At 42.6% G+C, this 22,164-nt stretch overlaps 1 protein-coding gene across 1 annotated transcript; it reads left to right on the top strand.

The window, feature by feature from the left end:
- Positions 1-279: 279 nt before the first annotated feature.
- On the top strand, positions 280-18,231 carry LOC133367535 (vomeronasal type-2 receptor 26-like). The gene is made up of 6 exons (XM_061591628.1): positions 280-497; positions 1,153-1,444; positions 6,639-7,499; positions 8,194-8,421; positions 9,760-9,886; positions 17,330-18,231. The coding sequence occupies exons 1-6, from the start codon at positions 280-282 to the stop codon at positions 18,229-18,231; spliced, it is 2,628 nt and encodes an 875-aa protein (XP_061447612.1).
- The last annotated feature ends 3,933 nt before the right edge of the window (positions 18,232-22,164 follow it).

Below are 22,164 nucleotides of genomic sequence, written 5' to 3'. Positions count from 1 at the left end.
AATTCTGGAACACATACACACTATGACAAAGTAAAGGCACTTCAAGGTATTCTTCAAAGATAGTGAGGCAGAGGAAGATGGAGGGAACAGTGTGAAATAATGTGCAAAACATTTCAATTCTTTTTTTTTTTAAAGTGTAAAATTCCACCCACAGGGGACAATGAAATGTATAAAGTTGTATTGGGTGAGAGCCCAACAGCAATGGAAAGGAATCAGCTCTGCTTAAGCTGGATGCACGACGGAATCGACATTGCTAACTTAGTACATCCCTACCCGAGGATGGTGTTTTTAGTGATTTTGCTCTTGGCACTGTTTCCTTACAAAGTATGCCAGGCCCACATTGTGAAATGCAGGATTCAGTATCCACACCGTCCACTTCACACATATCATCAGTCAGGAGATTTCATCATTGGTGGCATTGTTTCTCATGGTGGCTTCATCTCCAGTCCAGGAAAATTCACTGAAGAACCTCCACCTGCATTGCCTGAAGAGCTTATGTAAGAATTTTTTTCTTTGTTTTTATTTCCATTTAGTTTCACTGGAATCATCAGTTCTAGAACTACAGCAGCAGAACATTGAGAGACGCTGCAATCCTGAATACCTTCTTTGGCAAAACTCCCTTTGTATGAAATGGGACTTAGTAGACTAAGTACTGACCTAAGTTAATGCAAAAAGTAATAATGAATAAAAGAATCTCCCATTTCTGCACAACAAAGTGAATAAAAAATGAGTGGAATGAATATATTTGTCTGTATGAAACAGCACTTTTGAGTAGTTCATTTTGCTAAACCTTTCCTGAATTGGTATGTTAGAGCAAATGTATATGAAGGGTTATGTTTTGAAGCTGAAGTATTCATACTGTGTCATTTTATAATCTTTGCATAGGCCACCATAGGCTAAAGACTGCCTCACCAAAGACAGCATATAAATACTGCATATAAATACTGTAATAATTATAAAATAGAAAACATGCTGTAAATAAACTAATACAACAATGGAAAGTTTGTTTACCTGGTTTATTCCCAGGTAAGGGTGTATAGAATCTTATATCCGTGTATAAACAAGTAAACATCACAGAACACACTATAATTAACATCTGAATTGAAATGTAAGGATTTCTATCTGTGATACAGATTACAACTCTCATTCTAGAGTGATGCCTAAGTTTTATCAGCATATCTTGGCTTTGGCATTTGCAGTCAAGCAGATCAATGAAAATCCTGAGATCTTACCCAATGTCAGCCTGGGCTTCCACATCTATGACAGCTATGTCAATGCAAAGCAGACATATCATGCTACAATGCTACTTTTATCTATCTTGGAGAAATTTGTCCCCAACTACATATGTGATATCCACAATATTCTGACAGCAGTGATTGGAGGACTAGACTCCCACATCTCCCTTTATGTGTCAACTATCTTGGGTATCTACAAGATTCCACAGGTAGGACAACTCTGCCTCTATGTGTGTGCAATGTAAACATTTAATATTACTTTCACACTTTCTTCCCTCTTCCAGATGGTAGTTTTATGCTTTGGAAACAGAAATGGATACAGTGCCTTCCTTCCTTCCTTCCTTCCTTCCTTCCTTCCTTCCTTCCTTCCTTCCTTCCTTCCTTCCTTCCTTCCTTCCTTCCTTCCTTGGAATGTGATACCAAGACTAAGAAAAACCATATGACTGGTATGGGAGAGGAGGAGAGTGTAAACTTTCCATTAACATGTGTAGGGTTAAAGAAAAGTTATATTCCCAGAAATTCATGGGAGGGAATGTCAAACCAACCCACTCCCTAGCAATGACCCTGTTCTCACAGTGCCCTCCCCCCAAGCTGGAGAGTGGACTTCTCTCCCCACCAGTCAAAGTAAGGGCTGCAGCCATTTGTTTTTGTCTGGATCTGATTTGTCTTGGATTGCAAAGAGCAGGGAAACCATGATGTTGAGATTATTATTATTTATTATTTATTAGGCTTTTATACCGCCCGACTAGCAATAGCTCTCTGGGCAGTGAACACAAAAAATACAATAAAATCACACAGTATAATACAGCAAAAACATGTCAAAAAGAAAACAATCTAAAATCAATTACAACAAGATTAAGTTAACTTAAATTAAATTAAAATGCCTCGGAAAAGAGGAAGGTTTTAACTTGGCACCGAAAGGAAAACAACGTCGGCGCTAAGCACACCTCCTCGGGGAGACTGTTCCACAGTTCGGGGGCCACCACTGAGAAGGCCCTAGATCTTGTCACCACCCTCCGGGCTTCTCTATGAGTCGGAACCCCAAGGAGGGCCTTCGTAGTAGAGCGTAGTGTACGGGCTGGTTCGTATCGGGAGAGGCATTCCAACAGGTATCGTGGTCCCGCGCCGAGATAACCATATGCAGGTAGCTGCAGCCATATAGTACTGCTAAGTGGCTGGTTCTCATGGAAATCCATAACCCAAGAACAACACAGTAAGTTAGAAAGGAGGATTCATAAACACAAGTTAGGGAAATCAGGGAATAAAGAGGCAAAAGTGGCAGCCTAGCTGCAGGTTGGGCCATGTTAAGCAGCCGCACCAGAGGAAAAATGCTACTATGGACTGAACCAGAGCTTGGAAAAGTTACTTTTTTGAAGTACAACTCCCATCAGCCCAATCCAGTGGCCATGCTGGCTGGGGCTGATGGGAGTTGTAGTTCAAAAAAGTAACTTTTCCAAGCTCTGGACTGAACCCAAGTTCTTTCTGCATTACCAATTCAGCCACATTGGTGTATTCAGTCTGCAATGGATCATGTACCATCTAAAAACATTTAGCACTCTGAAGGTTACATCTGAATAACAAAATGCATGATTCCATGATGTAGAGTATATCAGCCTAAACTACTTTTAAAAACTGATATCCTAGATCTCTCTCTCAAACACATTTGTCATAATTCCTCTTTTCTCCAAGATCAGGCAATCAATCAATTAATGACTGTACATCATTCTCTCCCTTCTATTCCCTATACCATCAGTCCCCCATTATCTCCTTCCATTCCGGCAATAAAAATTCATAACTCATGTATGTGAGTGGCTTTAAACATTGGAAATTGCTTTACAGATGTTACTAGACCCAGGCCCTGCAGGAGAAAGAAAGCATCGCCCCAAGGGAAGGAGAGGCTGCTGCTGCTGTGCTGCTGCTGCTACTGTGGGACCACCATCTCCACCACCCTTCCCTGAGGGACTTCTGCCTGGCAGGACCAGGCCCCAGGTACCCAGCCAGCCAGGACTGATTCTTACCACCTGTCCCTCTTTGGAGGGATACATAAGCCGGCTGGCTGAGGTGGCCTGGGAGACCCAGGCCCTGCAGGAGAAAGAAAGTTTATGCTGTATATATGGCTGTATATATAGCTGTTTTTATACGTTTAATTGTTGTATATTTTAGTTGTATTATGTGCTTCGGAGAGAGTTTTATCTATCAGGCGGGGAGACTTGAGGGGGCCCCAATTGCCGTAGTGACGGGCAAGGGAAGGTATGGCGCTGTGAGAAGGACATGCCAGGTAAGGGGAACGCGGTCCAGACATGTTGCGGCTGTGCCTTGTTCCGGTCCTTCCCACACCCGCAAGGTCGTTGGTAGTCCTATTAGCCAACTCTCAGATCTCCAGTTGCTGTTATTAAATGCCAGATCGGTATATAATAAAACCTCCCTCGTCCACGATTTGATTGTGGATGAGGCAGCCGATCTGGCATGTATAACCGAGACCTGGGTGGGTGAGCAGGGAGGAGTTGGTCTCTCTCAGCTCTGCCCACCGGGGTACTTGGTTCAGCATCATGGTAGATCTGAGGGTCGGGGAGGTGGGGTTGCTGTCGTCTATAAGAGTTCCATCTCACTCACCAAGCACCATGTTCATTCAGTTACTGGCCTGGAGTGTTTGCACCTTGTGTTGGGCCAGAGGGACAGGCTGGGAATCCTTTTGGTGTACCGCCCACCTTGCTGCCCAATGGCTTCCCTAACTGAGCTGGCGGAAGTGGTCTCGGATATATTGTTGAGGTCCCCCAGACTAATAGTACTGGGGGATTTCAACATTCATGCCGAGACCACTTTGTCTGGCGTGGCTCAGGACTTCATGGCTTCCATGACAGCCATGGGGCTGTCTCAATATGTTAGTGGTCCAACACATGTATCGGGGCACACTCTAGACCTTGTTTTTGCTACTGAGCATGGGGAAAGTGATCTGGATGTGGGGAGTTTTACAACACTCCCTTTGTCATGGACAGACCACTGCTTGCTGAAGTTTAGACTTTCAGTAACCTCTTCCCTCTGCAAGGGTGGGGGACTTATTAAAATGGTCCGCCCCCGGAGACTAATGGATCCTGAAGGTTTTCAAAGGGCTCTGGGGGATTTTCCGGCTGATAGGACTGGCGCTCCTGCTGAAGCCCTGGTCGCTCTGTGGAATACGGAGATGACCCGGGCTGTAAACACGATCGCTCCTGCACGCCCTCTCCTGTGTAGAGCTCATACAGCTCCATGGTATACTCCGGAGCTGAGAGCGATGAAGCAAGATAGGAGGAGGCTTGAGCGGAAATGGAGACGAACTCCCGACGGATACAATTATGCGCTGGTTAGTGCTTCGACTAAGCTCTATGTAGGAGCAGTGAAGGCAGCTAAAAAACATCATTTTGCTGCCACTATTAAATCATCTCTTTGCCGCCCAGCGGAGCTCTTTCGAGTTGTCCGGGGGCTTCTCCATTCAAACCCTCCGGACACGGTGGAATCATCGGAGGCCCGCTGTAATCAGTTTGCCGATCACTTCCAGAATAAGAACTCATGTATCCGCCAGGACCTAGATTCTCAAGTTATAGCAGTAGATCCTAGTGAGATGTCCGGAGCACAGTCTTGTCCTGTTTTGTTGGATGAGCTTCAGTTGGTTCAACTCGAGGACGTGGACAAGGTGCTTGGACAGGTACGTGCAACCACTTCGGTACTGGATCCTTGCCCCTCCTGGCTGATAAAAACTAGTAGGAATGGAACAGGTAGCTGGGCCAAGGAAGTGATAAATGCCTCTTTACGAGAGGAAGTGGTCCCGGGCTGTCTGAAAGTGGCAGTGGTGAGACCACTCCTGAAAAAGCCTTCCTTGGACCCAGACAATTTTAACAGCTACAGGCCAGTGGCGAATGTTCCATTCCTGGGCAAGGTCTTGGAACGGGTGGTTGCTGGCCAGCTCCAGGCGCTATTGGATGAAACCGATTATCTAGATCCATTTCAATCGGGTTTTAGGCCCGGTTTTGGCACTGAGACAGCCTTGGTCGCCCTGTACGATGACCTATGTCGGGAAAGAGACAGAGGGAGTGTAACTCTGTTGATTCTCCTTGATCTCTCAGCGGCTTTTGATACCATCGACCATGGTATCCTTCTGGAGAGGCTCGCGGAGTTGGGAGTTGGAGGTACTGCTTGGCAGTGGTTCCGCTCCTACTTGGCGGGTCGTCTCCAGAAGGTAGTGCTTGGGGAACATTGCTCGATACCGCGGGCTCTCCAATATGGGGTCCCGCAGGGGTCAGTTTTGTCCCCCCTGCTTTTTAATATCTACATGAAGCCGTTGGGAGAGGTCATCAGGAGTTTTGGAGTGCGTTGTCATCAGTATGCTGATGACACGCAGCTCTACTTCTCCTTTTCATCTTCTTCAGGTGAGGCTGTCGATTTGCTGAACCGTTGCCTGGCTGCGACAATGGACTGGATGAGAGTTAACAAACTGAAGCTCAATCCAGACAAGACTGAGATGCTGTTGGTGGACGGGTTCTCTGATCAGATGGTGGATATATACCCTGTCCTGGATGGGGTTACACTCCCCCTAAAGGACCGGGTTCGTAGTCTGGGAGTCTTTTTAGACTCTTCCCTCTCACTTGAGGCTCAAGTAGCCTCGGTGGTTAGGAATGCGTTTTACCAACTTCGGTTGGTAGCCCAGCTACGTCCCTATTTGAGTAAAGAGGACCTTACATCAGTGGTACATGCTCTGGTAACCTCACGTTTGGACTACTGTAATGCGCTTTACGTAGGGCTACCTTTGAAGACAGTTCGGAAGCTACAACTAGTGCAAAATGCAGCGGCCAGATTGCTGACAAGGACCAAGCGGTCCGAGCATATAACACCTGTTCTGGCCAGCTTGCACTGGTTGCCAATATGTTTCCGGGCTAGATTCAAAGTGTTGGTACTAACCTATAAAGCCTTATACGGTGCGGGACCACGATACCTTGCGGAACGCCTCTTCCGATATGAACCGGCCCGTGCACTACGTTCTGCTACGAAGGCCCTCCTCCGGGTTCCAACTCACAGGGAGGCCCGGAGGGTGATGACAAGATCTAGGGCCTTCTCAGTGTTGGCCCCCGAACTATGGAACAGTCTCCCCGAGGAAGTACGCCTGGCGCCGACTCTGCTCTCCTTCCGGCGCCAGGTCAAAACCTTCCTATTCTCTGAAGCATTTTAAGTTATACTGATTTAATTTTAAAAATGTTTACTGTGTTGGATTGTTGCTTGTATTTTAGTATTGTTTTGTTATTTATTGTATTTTTATGTTGTTTTATGTTCACCGCCCAGAGAGCTATTGCTAGTCGGGCGGTATATAAATTTAATAAATAAATAAATAAAATAAATAAATATCTCTCTCCCCTTCCTCCATTCTCTCTTTAGCTCATATATGGCACTGCTCCAGTGACCAATGATAAAACTCCAGGACTTTCCTTCTACCAGATGGCACCCCAAGAAAATCTACAATATGCAGGAATTCTATCTTTGCTTCAACATTTCAGGTGGATGTGGATTGGGGTTGTTGTGATGGATAATGACAATGGAGAAAGATTTGTGCAAACTATTGTTCCTCTGTTTTCCACAAATGGCATCTGTTTTGCATTCCTAGAAAGAATTCCCAACTTTAGTTTTATCACTGAAATCACTGATGATTTTAATAAGGGGGCAAAACTCCATGATAATTTAATGGACAGCAAAGCTAACATAGTGGTGGCCAATGGAGAATCTTATTCCATGGCATTGTTTAGATTGCTTCCATATCTATCTGAACGTGAGCACATCACAAAGAATGTAAAAGGTAAAGTATGGATAGCAACAGCCCAGATTGAGTTTGCTTCATTTGTCTATCAAAGGAACTGGGATTTTGGAATATACCATGGTGCTATATCCTTTGGAATTCATTCAAGGGACCCACCAGGATTTCATCAATATCTTGACAGCAGAAATCCACCCAACACAGAAGACGATGGTTTTATCAGGGACTTTTGGCAACATGCATTTGATTGTGTATTCCCGAATTCCATTACTGGCGAGGTAGAGGGAAATATTTGCACTGGTGAAGAAAGGCTGGAGAGTCTTCCTGGGGATTTTTTTGAAATGAGCATGACAGGCCACAGCTACAGCATCTACAACGCCGTCTATGCTGTGGCCCATGCTTTACACGCCATGTCCGCATCCAGATTCAGACACAGAGAAAGGTTGCACAGCGGAAGACTGAAGCTTCAGAATCAACTGTTTTGGCAGGTAACAGGCCACAGATCTGTAAGTGGCAAAGCACTGTATAGAGGGTGATACTCCCTTCCGATGTCTGGGTTCCCTCAATGCTGTGGGCCTGCTGTTTGCTCTCAGAGCTTTAGAGCTTTGTGAATTTGCATGACAAAAAAGAAACCAGAGCTCTTTGCATACAGAGGAGGAACTGAGGTTACATTGCCCTGTTGTGAATCAACATATTGTGGTGCTCACAAATTCTAGCTATGAAAAGAGACTACTGTTGTGTCCTTGTTTGAGGAGAAACTTTGTTGTTTGTGAGGGTTTGCACATGAAGAGGAAGGGTTTGTTTCTGAGATGTCATGCAGCTAGTGCCTTCTTTCCAATCGCATATGGGAAGCAGTGGTAATGGCCAGAGATATGTGCACCATTCCCCCTACATTCTCCAGATCCTCACACACAAGTGCTTCCACACCACTGTCCCCTCTCATGAGAGGGGAGGGCTGTATGAGACAAAAGTCTGATTGGCTCTGTCTACCTTTGACTTGGCACCATGCACCACTGCCTGTAGGCTCTGCTCATCATAAGGTGTTTTCCAAACTGACTTTTTCCTTGGGTTGGCAGCACTTCATAGCAAAAAACCCCCACCCCTGCATTAGATATTAGTCTGAAAAAATATATATGTAGCCTTTTTTAAACTCTTGTCTTTTCTGGTTTGTTTTCAATTCAGCTCCATCTCTTTCTCAGAAGTATCTCATTTAACAACACAGCAGGGGATGAGGTCTCCTTTAACCAGAATTTGGAGGTAGCATCTAGCCTGGATGTTATCAACTGGATTTTCTCCTCCAACCAATCCTTTCATGGAGTGAAAGTTGGAAGGATAGTTCCACAGGCCCCTCCAGATCAAGTGTTCACCATTGACAAAGATGCCATAACGTGGCATAGCTGGTTTAATCAGGTAGGGTCCAATTGCCAGCTTTTTCAGAAGGCATCCAGTGTTGAATCATCACTGATTATCACATTTTGGGGTCAAAAAACCTAATTTCCACTTCCCAAAACAGGAAGTGACCTGGTGTTGTTGTTTTTTTTACTATTTCCTATGTTTCCTCTCAAAAGAATATAGCATTGAGCAATCCCCCAAAATATTCATAGTATCGGCTTGTATTTATAAAACTAATAAAGAAAAGTAGCAATAGCTTGTACCATGTTAAGCCTGTTCATGCATTACAGGACTGCTGTGTCAGTTTAGCAACATGCAAGGGAACCCCGAAGAACTCCAGCCCCATATTCGTATCATAATTACAGTTTGGCTCTTTCAGTTACGTATTAGGCTGAGCCTCTTTCTATATGTACTGAGAGCTGCAATCCTGGCTTTCTATTTGTTTACAGTGTTTTTATCTCTGTAGCTCTATACATTCCATTTCTCAACCACTCTGCCTGTGTGTTGTGTTTTCACAGCTCTAGTATAGCTTGTAAACTTGGTTAAAAAGCCTTCTGCCCAAACATGTCCATACCATGTAATAGGAGGTCTTACTGACTTCCCATGAGCAGCAAGGCATGGTTAACAGATTTGTGACCAGCTCAACAATCTGTTCTTAAGACCAGGCCTTTTAAATAGCCAGGAAAAGTAGATTTAGCAAAATAATGTATGTGGAATACCATACCTGTTTTGTTTTTTTTACTATTTCGATGTTTCCTCCCAAAAAGATTCCCAAACTCTCCCCAAAGGCAATTCCCCAAAATATTTATAGTATCTGCTTGTATTCATTATACTAGTAAAGAGAAGTAGCAATAGCTTGTACCATGTTAAGCCTGTTCACACATTACAAGAGTGCAACATGCAAGGCTCCCCCAAAGAACTCCAGCTCCATATTCATATCATAATTATACTTCTGCCCTTTCAGTTATGAATTAGGCTGAGCCTCTTTCTACATGCATTGAGAGTTGCCATCCTGGCTTTCTATTTGTTTACAGTATTTTTATCTCACTTCTGAGGAGAAGAATTTTCCCCCAAAGTGGCTCACATCCTTTTAAAAAGAGAGAGACAGAGACAGGCCCTTACATCAGATTAAATACTAGAAATAAACGACACACAAAGAAAGATGGAGGTGAAAGGTAGAGCTGGGAGATTAGCTCTTCAAAGGCAAAAAAAGGAGCAGTGATCTACAAGAGCACAATTATGTCCAGTTCAGGCCAGGTTGAACTTCCATTGCTTGTGTTGTGTTGTGTTGGTGGCTTCTTGTACCAAGCTCATTATTCTCATGATTGTTGTCCTGCTCTTTCATTTTTGAATTAGGCACAGCCTCTCTCTGTGTGCAGTGAAAGTTGCCAACCAGGTTCTAGCAAGAAAGTGAAGGAGGGGGAGCCATTTTGCTGCTACGATTGCATCCCATGTCCAGAGGGGAAGATTTCATACCAGGAGGGTAAGAAACAGGGCTGTGCAACCACTTTGTCAGAAAACCAACCCAAACAGGTTGTATTTGAACTAAAATGGGGCTCTTCTAAGGCAAGACCCCCCAAAAAGTAAACTGAACAGGATTCCTACCCTGTCAGCTCTTCAGAGACATTTGAGGGGTGTGTGTGTTGCACAAACACAATCATTTAGCTTGCTCATCCCAACTCAGCCAGGACTCAGCCAGCTGAGCTAATACTGGTGTAACCTATGCTGGCATAAACTCTGAAGAATGGGTGTGTTGGGGGATTGACAGGGGCAGCACATGGGGGGTGGATTCAAATGCAATTCAACTCAATCTCTTGTCACAATTCAGAGTTCTCTTGTCACAAGGAAACCCAGATGAACTTACCCTAGTGTAAGTCAAAATCTATTTTGCAGGTTTGTTGTCCCTCTTGGGCAAGCTCTGAACAAGGTTTGGAACTTGCATATTTTACGCTGGTTTAACTTAATCCATTGTAAATTTCACTGCTTTGCATGACTCAAACACAAGATCCAACAGGATTAACAAGTTAGGATCTGGCGGGTCTCTGGCTTAACTGGCTCAACCCTCACTTTGTCAGGCCTATGCCACCACAAGTCCCCAACCCCAGCTCAGCCACAGATTCACCATCATATGTCCCTCATCTCAGCTCAGTCAGGACTCAGCTGGGTGGCAGCGGAGGCCAACATAAGTCACAAGAAAGGGATGTTCCAGAACATCTCGGGGGGGGGGGGAGGAGCAATCCCAACTATGAGAAACCAGCATAATTTACATCACCTTAATTTAAGCCAGCAAAAATAGACCAAATCCAAAGCTCATTTTGGAGCAAAGCTACTGCCACCTTAGCCAGCCAAAGCCTATGAGAGGGGAAGCAAGTCTTTCAAATGGTTTGACTTGCACCACCTTTTGTGCCAGTGTGAGTCCCACTGGGTTGCTATGTCACGTGACTGAGCAGAAGGGATTTTGGAACCATTGAGAAGCCTCCCCCAGCCATATTCCACCCCTGCCACTTATCTTTCTGAAGACTTAGTGCAGCCTTGGCTGAGCCATCTTCAGCTGAGCAATCTGAGGGGTTCAGGACTTAGACCTGCATACCCTGGCTGAGTTGGGGTTCAGCCAGATGAGCCAGAGATCTGCCAGATGCTAAGATGCTCATCCTAGCAGATCTTTAGTTTGGACATCATAGAAGCTGGTGTAAAATATACCAGTTCCAGACCCTGTTCAGAGTGGTGCTACTGCCAGCTCAAGCCTGTCAGAGGGAAAGCAAGCTTGTAAAATACAGTTGGACTTACACCAGTGTATGTTCTGCCATGTTTCCAGGTCACATGACAGAGCTGAATGGAGTTAGGATCCACTGTAAGTTGTCCCCACCCAATCCTGTCTCGCTGTTCCCACAGAACATCCAATTTTTGGGGCTTAAGTTACTCTGGTCTCAGCTCACTAGCTGAGCCAGGATGAACAAGTTAAACCAGAGTATATCTGGCTGGGTCAGAAAGAGAACCAGCCATAGAAGCCAGACATCCACCAGATCCTACCTTGCACATCCTGGTGGATCTCGTGTTTGGGTTGCACCCTCCCCCAATTTTGGCCATAGTCCTTTCCTAGTTATGGCTATTTTAGGGGGGGAAACATAGTTTTGAAAAACAAGTAAAACCCTGGATCTGCCTGTCTGAAATGCAGGGGGCTAATCCCCTCTTGAGGAGTACTGTGCAGTATGCCTGTAGGTTTTGTACATCTACATTTTGGTTTCCCAATGCAAGTCAGTAGAAGGACTGAAGCTTCTGCTTTCTGAATATTGTTTGGATTTGGATTCAAGGTCCAAGGTGAGGGCCCTTCAAAGCCATCGGAAGCAAATAGGAGCCCAACATTAAGTGCCTTGCAGGCCCCATAGTGAAGAGGGGACACCTTGCCCACTCCTGGTAAAATATGTACATATAACGGTTTAGAGGAACTCAGAGGAAGGCAATGGTAAACCACCTCTGAATACCTCTTACCACAAAAACCCTATGAACAGAGTATCCAAAATGCAACATGACATAGAGCTGGAAGATGAGACCCCCAGGTCAGAAGGCACTCAACAAGTGACTGGGGAAGAACAAAGGACAAGCATAAGTAGTGCTGTGACTAATGACACAATTGGGTCAAAGCCAAAAGGAAGCCCAGAGGCAGATGCGCACAGATGTGAAAGGAGAGTCCAGAGTTGTACAACGCACACAATAGGAACATGGAATGTGAAAAGCATAAACGAGGGAAAGTTAGATATTGTCAAACAAGAAATGGAATGCATCAACATTACAATACTTGGTGTAAGTGAATTAAAATGCACGGGAATGGGACATTTTCAATCAGGCAACTACAAAATATTTTATGCAGGAAATGAGACATTAAGATGAAACGGGGTTGCTTTAATAGTGAGAAGTGATGTAGCAAAAGCAATTAGGAGCTATAACGCATGGTCTGAGCAAGTGATATCAATGAGATTAAATGGGAAACCTATTAATATAGCCATCATCCAAGTCTATGCTCCCACGGCAAACGCAGAAAAAGAGGAATTGGACAGATTTTATGCAGAAGTACAGGAAGAAATTGATCACACACCAAATGAAGATGTGCTGATAACCATGGGGGACTGGAATGCAAAGATAGGGAAAAGAGAAGAACTAGGAATTGTGGGGAAACAGGCTTAGATAGAAATGAAGCAGGAGAAAGACTTACTGAATTCTGTGAAGCCAATAATCTGTTTCTCACAAACACATTTTTTGAGCAATCGAAAAGACGACTGTACACGTGGACATCACCAAATGGTCAATATAGGAATAAAATTGATTATATAATTGGTAGCAGAAGATGAAGAAGCTCCAAGCTTTCTGCAAAAACAAGACCAGGAGCAGACTGTGGTACAGATCATGAACTGGTCATATCGAATATCAGAGTAACGCTAAAGAGGAACAACAAAGCAATCATAATGCCGAAATACAATGTAAATAACATCCCAGAAGAATATAAAATCAAATAAGAAACAGATTTGAGGCTTTAAACTTAGCTGACAGAGAACCAGAAGGACTATGGATTGAAGTCTTACACATTGTCAAGAATGCAAAAAGACCACACCTCTAGTTAAAAAGAGGGAAAGACCTCAATGGATGACTGAAGAAACTCTTAAAATGGTTAAAGAGAGAAGGAAAGCAAAAGGAGATAGAAACACACTTAGAACCCTAAATGCAACATACAGCAACTAGTACATAGGAACAAAGAGAACTATTACAATAATTGTATAGACGTAGAAGAAGACAACAAAAAGGGTAGAACAAGAGCCCTATTCCAAAAGATTAGAGAAATTAAAGGGAAATTTAAACCAAAGGTAGGGATGTTGAATAATCAACAGGGGAACACACTGACTGACCGAGATGAAATAAAAGGAGATGGAAGCAATACACTGAAGAACTCTATAAAAGAGATGCAAGGATGACAGATTCATTCATGAGGAACGATATAATGAAGAACCAGAAATTTTAGAATGTGAGGTGAAAGCTGCTCTTAAAATACTGGAAGAAACAAATCACCAGGAACTGATGGCAAACCAATAGAATTGCTACAAGCTATTGAGACTGAATCTGTCCAAATTTTGACAAAAATTTGTCAAGAGATATGGAAAACTAAACAATGGCCCACAGACTGGAAACATTCTATATATATATCCCAATTCCAAAGAAAAGGGATCCCTGGGAATGCAGTGATTATCAAACTATTGCCTTAATATCCCATGCAAGTAAAGTAATGCTCAAGATTCTACAACAACGGCTCTCACCATATATGGAGCAAGTAATGCCAGATGTCCAAGCTGTATTTAGAAAGGGAAGAGGCACCAGAGATCATATTGCAAACATACTCTGGATAATGGAACGGATCAAGGAATTTCAGAAGGAAATCACCCTTTGCTTTATAGATTACAGCAAAGCCTTTGATTGTGTAGATCATGAAAAACTATGGAATGCTTTAAAAGAAATGGGGGTGCCACAGCATCTGATTATCCTGATGTACAACCTATACTCTGGACAAGCGGCTACTGTAAGGACAGAATATGGAGGAAACGAATGGTTCCCCATCGCAAAGGGTGTGAAACAGGGGTGTATTTTATCACCCTACCTGTTTAATCTATACTCAGAATATATCATACGGAAAGTGGGATTGGACCAAGATGAAGGAGGTGTGAAAATTGGAGGGAGAAATATCAATAATTTAAAATATGCAGATGATACCATACTCTTAGCAGAAATCAGTAATGATTTGAAATGAATGCAATGAATGTAAAAGAGAAAAGCACAAAAGCAGGACTACAGCTGAACATCAAGAAGACTAAAGTAATGACAACAGAAGATTTATGTAATTTTAAAGTTGACAATGAGGACACTGAACTTGTCGAGGATTATCAATACCTTGGCACAGTCATTAACCAAAATGGAGACCATAAATCAGAAAGAGGCTAGGACTGGGGAGGACAGCTATGAGACAACTAGAAAAAGTTCTCAAATGCAAAGATGTATCACTGAACACCAAAGTCGGGATCATTCAGACCATGGTATTCCTGATCTCTATGTATGGATGTGAAAGTTGGACAGAAAGAAAGTGGATAAGAGAAAAATCAACTCCTCTGAAATGTAGTGTTGGAGGAGAACTTTGTGCATATCATGGACAGCAAAAAATACAAATAATTGGGTGTTAGAACAAATTAAACCAAAACTATCACTAGAAGCTAAAATGATGAAACTGATGTTATCATACTTTGTACGCATAATGAGAAGACACGATTCACTAGAAAATACAATAATGCTGGGAAAAATAGAAGGCAGTACACAAAGAGGAAGGTCAAACAAGAGATGGACTGATTCCATAAAGGAAGCCGCAGACCTGAACTTACAAGATCTGAACAGCGTGGCTCACGACAGATGCTCTTGGAGGTTGCTGATTCATAGGGTCACCATAAATCGTAATTGACTTGAAGGCACATAACAACAACAAAGGTTTAGATACAGACCTGATCAAATGTAGTTAGTTATCTCACTAGAATACATGAATGAATTAAGCCATTTCTAATCTGCCCACTTGAATTCACAGAATCTAAAGTGCAATTAACCTACTCTTCATCCAACCAGTAGTATACAGAGATACAAAACAGAATGGATGTAATCCAAATGAACATACATATCAAATTATGCAACACAAAGGGTTCACTAATATATGAAATGTGATCAAAAGGTTATTCAAAAATGCAAGACAGCAGATTTCCATAGGGAACTACCTAACCGGCATATTTAGAATACTTCTCTAATATCAGATGGCTTAAGACATCCTTGCTCTCTTAACAAAATATGCAATTTTAAATCTGTTAAACCATCCCCTGCACAGAGCCCAGAGTTTCATCACTGGCTATTTCCTCTGATCTGAATGGAGAAATAATAATAACAACAACAACAACAACAAACAACAACAATAAAAGATTGTTATTATTATTACTATCACTATTTTATTTATTTATTTTATTTATTTATTTCAATTTATATACCGCCCTTAGCAAAATAGCTCTCAGGGCGGTGAACAAACGAGATACTAGCTGGGGAGATACAACTACTACTAGCTGGGGCTCAGCCAGTAAAGCATAGAGTGGCATAACTTGGGTGTTGCTGGGAAGTTTCAGGAGTAAGACCAGGGTTCGGAGGGATTTAAGTTGGATCTTATCTTCATTTAGCTCAGTGACATGACCAGGAAATGAGGCTAAATTTACACCAGAGTAAGTCAAACTCTGTTTTACAGGCTTGTTTTCCCTCTGCCAGATTTTGGGCAGTTCAGCCATTAGTAGCCCACTCTGAACAAGGTTTGTATCTGGTGTACTTTAGGCCGGCTTCCATAACTCAGGATTGCTCCGTAAGAGGAACCGTTCCAGCATATTGCTGTGATGGATGGCATGTATGTGAACTCAAGACCACATCTTTCATGTTCCAGTTTCAAATGACTATGAAAAATGCTCAGATGAAGATATCAAGTCATTTCTAATTTGTCCACTTGATTTCAAAGAAACCTAAGTGCAACCAGCTTTGTACAGATCCAGGCCATAGAGTAAAGAGCTTTAAAAAATAACTCTAAGAGAAACATATATATCAAATAAGGTATTCATCAATTATTTTCCCCCAATTTTTAGAATGTAAGAAAAAGGTTGTTTGCACAACTCAGGACAAAAGCAGTTTTGCCTAGAAAACTATCTCACTGGGACATTAAAAATACTCCTCTGTTCTCAGCTGCCTTCCCACATCCTTATCCCTATAGCAAAATACGATGTTTGACAGTTGCATGAATTTAAGCCAGTTAAGTCAACCCCTGCATATATAACTTGGGTGTTGCTGAGAAGTTCCAAGGGCAGGGACAGGGTTGGGAGGGACTTATGCTGGATCTTATCTTCATTTAACTCGGTGACATGACCAGAAAACACGGCTGAATTTACACCAGAGTAAGTCAAACTCTATTTTATAGGCTTTTTTCCCAATCTACCAGGCTTTGGCCAGCTCAGCCAGTAGCAGCCCCACTCTGAACAAAGTTTGTATCTGGTGAATTTTACATTGGATTCCATGACCCAGGATTGCTCCCTAAGAGGAACAGGTACAGCATATTGCTGTGATGGATGACATTTCCAGTATATGAGCTCTAGACCGCATGTTTCTTGTTCCATTTACGAATGACTATAATAAATGCTCACATGAAGATATTAACTCATTTCTAATTTGTCCACTTGCTTTCAAAGAGACACAAGTCCCAGGCTATGGTCTGAAGGCACATGAGGCCAGCACCCTGCTGAAGGTAAGCAGGGTTAGGTCTGGTCAGTGCCAGGATGGGAGACCGCCTGGGAACCATATGTAAGCAGCCTTGGGTTTCAATCATGAAAAGAAAGGCAGGGTATAAATGTAATAAATAAAATAAAACAATAAGTGCAACCAACGTCATGTAGATCCAGCCCATAGAGTGAAGAGTTTAAAAAATTAACTCTAAGAGGAACAAACATATCAAATGAGGTGTTCATCAATTATTTTTCCTCATTTTTTAGAATGTGAGAAAAAGGTTGTTTGCAGACTCAGGGCACAAGCAGTTTTGCCTAGAAAACTACCTCACTGGGACATTAAAATACTTCTCTATTCTCAGCTGCCCACCACATCCCTATAGCAAAATATGCTGTTTTAAAGTCATGCAACTTTCAGCCACTTAAGCAACTTCATTCATGCAACTTTAAGCCAGTTAACCAACCCACCACATATATTTCATGTGATTACTGACTGTATTCTCTCATCTGAATGGAAAAGGATTATCTCTGAGAGGAACATTACAACATGTTGATGTGACTGAGAGCATATATGTGAGCTCATAGCCACATCTTTCTTGTTGCAGATATGAACGACTGTAACAAATGCTCAGATGAAGGCTATCCAAGCAAGAACCAGGATGTGTGTATTCCCAAGGATAGAAGTTTCTTGTCTTATGAAGAACCTTTGGGCATCAGTTTAGCCTTCTTTTCTCTTTCCTTTGCTTTCATCACAGCTCTGGTACTGGGAACATTCTTGAATCATCACAACACTGCCATTATCAAAGCCAACAACCGAAATCTCACTTACACCCTTCTTATTTCCCTCCTGCTCTGCTTCCTTTGTGTGTTACTCTTCATTGGCCAACCTGACAAGGTGACATGTCTCCTACGTCAAACTGCTTTTGGTATCATCTTCTCAGTGGCTGTATCTTGTGTGCTGGCAAAAACTGTCACAGTGGTTGTTGCTTTCATGGCCACCAAACCAGGATCCAGGATGAGGAAGTGGGTGGGGAAAGGACTGGCCAACTCTATTGTCTTTTCCTGCTCCCTTGGTCAAGCAGCCATCTGTACTCTGTGGCTTGCAATCTCTGCTCCATACCCAGATGTGGACATGCACTCAATGACTGAACAAATTATAGTAGAATGTAATGAGGGCTCTGTGGCTATGTTTTATTCTGTCCTTGGCTACATGGGCTTGCTGGCAATTGTGAGCTTCACTGTGGCTTTCTTTGCCAGGAAATTACCAGACAGTTTCAATGAAGCCAAGTTTATCACCTTCAGCATGTTGGTCTTTTGCAGTGTTTGGTTATCTTTTGTGCCAACCTACTTGAGCACCAAAGGAAAAAATATGGTAGCTGTGGAGATCTTTTCTATCTTAGTTTCCAGTGCTGGGTTATTGGGTTGCATCTTTTCCCCAAAATGTTATGTTATTGTGTTGAGACCTGAGCTGAACAACAGGGAACAGCTAATGAGAAGGAAATCATGATGACTTTAATGTCTGTATATATGCTATGGATTGTGATCAAAAGGACTGCATAAAACAAACCCAAGAGTTAAATACATTTCCTTTGCTATAATTAAGAAGTCTTGATGTCCACTACCGCATCAGGTTATTTTCTCTGAATGGTGAGGGTTTTTTCTAGTTATAGGAAAACTGTTTCCTCAGAATCATTTTTTCTATACGCAGGTTTAGTTATTTGTGCTTCTTTAATTCTTATATTGTGGGATCAATGGAATTCCTGCTACTAGAATTCAGGAATTCCTCAATGTGACCCTTTTCCTTTGCCGCCCACTCCAATGCTTTTAAAAACAACTAGTAGCCTGCTGTATAACAGACGTCAGTCAGAGACTGACACCAGTGCTGGAGACAGAATGAACTATTAACTGTTTACTTCAAGTATATTATTTATTTGTTTGTTTATTTAAAGCATTTATATACTTCTTTTCAGGCGGACTTTACAAAGAGGGATATATTACAACATATATAAAAAGAATAAAAGCTGTTTAAAATCAGTTAACTTTTACAGAAAGATGGTGCCTCAATTGCCCTCATAAATTCAGTGCCATAAAAACGTTTTCAGCAGGCATTTAAAAGTCAGAAGAGAAGGTGCTTGCTGAATCTCTGTTGGCAGAGCATTCCACAGGCCTGGGCCAATGACATGAAAATGACTGTTAACTGCCCAGTCTCTACTGTCCAGATCCTCCAGCAGGTGAAAGTCTTGTTTCTGAGATCAATAAAAATTAATTCACCTGATCCAGCCCCATCTATAAATACTAAAAGCAACATTCTCTCTCTCACTCTCTCTCTCTCCCCTTCCAGATCCTGTCATGCAGCAGCTACCACTAAACCGGCCTTCAGCATAATAACAGCACAAGGCATCAAACTTGACAATTATACTCTGACCGCTGAACCTACAGAAATCTTTTCCAAAGCACAAAAAAGAACAAACTTTTTTTGACACCACCCAGAGGAATCACACATCTACACAGAGAGAAAGAGACAAATATATGCTCAAACACAGACACGAGCACACACTTCGTCACAGCAAAGGTCAGTTTAGTTGAATTGACCCCTCTCAGACTCCTTCCTGACCCAAATTCACCGCTCACTTGCCTGCAGAAGCCACATGCGAAATGGACTTGAATGTGGCACACATATTGCACTTTGGCCCTAACAATAATGCAGCCTTATTGCCTGGTTGGCTGAATTTTATGTGGATTCTAGTCATGCCACAAGGTGCCTGTTTAGATGATCAGCTAGCCTAGATTTTCAGCTTTCATTTAAGTTACAGAAACCAAGATATCAAGGAAAGAATGAGGCACTATGAAGGAAAGCATGGAGGCACTATGGTAGCCAATCATTTTGTGAGAAACAAGACTGCTACTGACTTTCAGTTTCTTAGCCAAGGAGAGAAGTTACAGTTATGATTGACACTGGGGGGCAGTGCAAGCCTTAGAGATAATAGATCGTGGAGGAACACACCAATAGTCTGTAGAAGGAACTTACATCTTCATTTTCTTCACTTCTTTACACATGCCTGCCATCAATCAAGATGGCGGGGAAGCTTCTTTCAGAGGCTGATGACCCTACCGCCATCTTGGTTGATGGCAGGCATGTGTGTGCACATAGAATACCGTGCATGCATGCCATCAACCAAGATGGCAGCGGGAGCATCAGCCCCTTAAAGAAGTTTCCGTCCCCATCATGGTTGATAGCAGCCCTTCACACACAGCGCATGCAGCAGCAGACATAGGAGAGAGAGAGAGATGGAATAGGCAGGAGCCGTACTCCTGGGGCAGGTAGTGCCCAAGGGCCCAGTCATGCCTGGCACCGGCCCCGATTATTTCAGCAGAAATTACTTGCAAAAATGTGTACATTAGTCAAAGCTGTATACAAAATGTGTTTCCTAGGGAAAAATTCACATTAAAATACTAAAGAATTTTCATGAGGATTTTTTTTTAAAAAAAATAAAAATTGCAGCAGTCATGTGGAGGACTGAATTTAAGATGGGAAATCTGAGAAACCGAGAGAACCAAAAACTGACAGATCCTTCTGTCTCTACTCCCAGATAACTACTATGCATAGGATTGCAGCCATGCCTCTGGGCTGACCAGGGACATGGCAGCAGGCCAAATTCCAATATGCTAACAACAACACCTTGAATACTGCTGTCTGCTTGGAGGCATGCGTACAGGAGCCTGTCATGATGAGCTCTTCACGTTAAAGTTCAGATCCCTTGTGCTCTAACCAGCCCAAAGAAACAATGACCAATTTACTTCAGCAATTTCACCTAGAATTGCAACTCTGACTTAATCATCCCCTTCCTGATTACTCAAAAGGACTGTAATTAATTGTGCCACTTCTCTAAATCCCCTGGAGTTTCAATGGTTACTCGCAAAACTAAATCAAATCCTCTGAAGGTTGTTTGATACAAGCACACACACACACACAAACATAAACAGTAGCATTTAAAGTGAGTCTGGGATCCACAAATTCAATCGTGTAACAATCCCAGATTCCAGCCTCTCAGGAAACAAAACTGCTGTCCAAGTTAGGCAGTTGTAATCTCAGAGAGCCCCATTGACATCTGGTTGGCAACTGTCAGAAGAGGATGCTGGAGTAGATGACCTTTTGGGCATTACCCAGTAGGGCTCTTTTGGTGTCCTTAATGATAGTGTGGCAGAAGAAAATAGGAGAACCTCACTATAGAGGGCAGATTTGCACTTGTACTGAGGAAATGGATATCTGAGAAGTCTGGCAGAGATGGAAATGGGTGCAGAAGTTCCTGCTGTTCACATATTTGCTCATTTTCAGCTAATTTGATTCATGGGAATGTAAGTTGGCATTTGTTGATACTGGAATTCCCCTGTACCCCCAAAAGCTGTGAATATTCTATAATTAATAATCATCTTCCTATAACGCTACAGAGCTTGGAAAAGTTACTTTTTTGAACTACAGCTCCCATCAGCCTAATCCAGTGGCCATGTTGCCTAGGGCTGATGGGAGTTGTAGTTCAAAAAAGTAACTTTTCCAAGCTCTGCGCTACACATATTTACTTGGATGCAAGCCCCATTGTGCTCAGTGAAACTTACCTCTGAGTAAACATGCATAGGCTTACTGTGTAAATATCATCAACAAAAATGTTTTTACTCCAAACACCATCTGAATAGTTGTCTATGGTGCTCTTACCAGTGTCTTTAAGATACTCTTTTGCATCGAAAATAGAGGTGAATGGAAAGGCCTGGAATGTGACAAGGCATATGTAGGATTTCCAGCTTTTCTGGGTATATCTTGTGCATTTCACAGCTGGATGGCAGACATTGAATCCTAATGATGAGGAAGTTGATGCCGTTTCCACAAATTGCAGGATCCTGCTCCATTTGTGTCACATTTCTGCTTAGATTGCAGCTTCTTACTTGGGTGTAAGCCACAAAATGGGACTTCTGTATAAATGTGCAAAGGATTAAGGCTGCAATTCTTAACTGGAAGTAAGCCCCATTGAATTAAATGGGTCTTACTTCTGAATAGACACATGTAGAATTAAAGCCTGTGCTGCTAAATCTCATTGTAATGAGAAGTTTCCTCAGTTTTCTTTCCCCCTTCCTGAGCAACGGATGGAAGCTTTCTCTCCATCCGCCCCCAACTGCCAAATGTGCAGGCGTCCTGATGGGCCATTTGCCACTTCATTATCTTTGACAAGTCAATTCCAGAATGCATACACACTGTGAAAAAGCAAAGACACTTCTTCAAAGCAAAGTATTCTTCAAAGGCAGTGAGATAGGGGAAGATGAAGAGAATAGTATGAAATCATGTTGTAAACATGCCAGTGTTTTCTTAAAGTTGTAAACTGCACCCACAGGGGATTGTGAGATCCACATTGGAATGAACATTGCTAACTGTGTACATCCCTGAGTGAAG

Source organism: Rhineura floridana, chromosome 11 (genome assembly GCF_030035675.1).
Source record: "Rhineura floridana isolate rRhiFlo1 chromosome 11, rRhiFlo1.hap2, whole genome shotgun sequence".
Taxonomy (NCBI): domain Eukaryota; kingdom Metazoa; phylum Chordata; class Lepidosauria; order Squamata; family Rhineuridae; genus Rhineura; species Rhineura floridana.
Note: the sequence above shows the minus strand (reverse complement) of the source record. Positions and strands in the feature narration are given on the sequence as shown.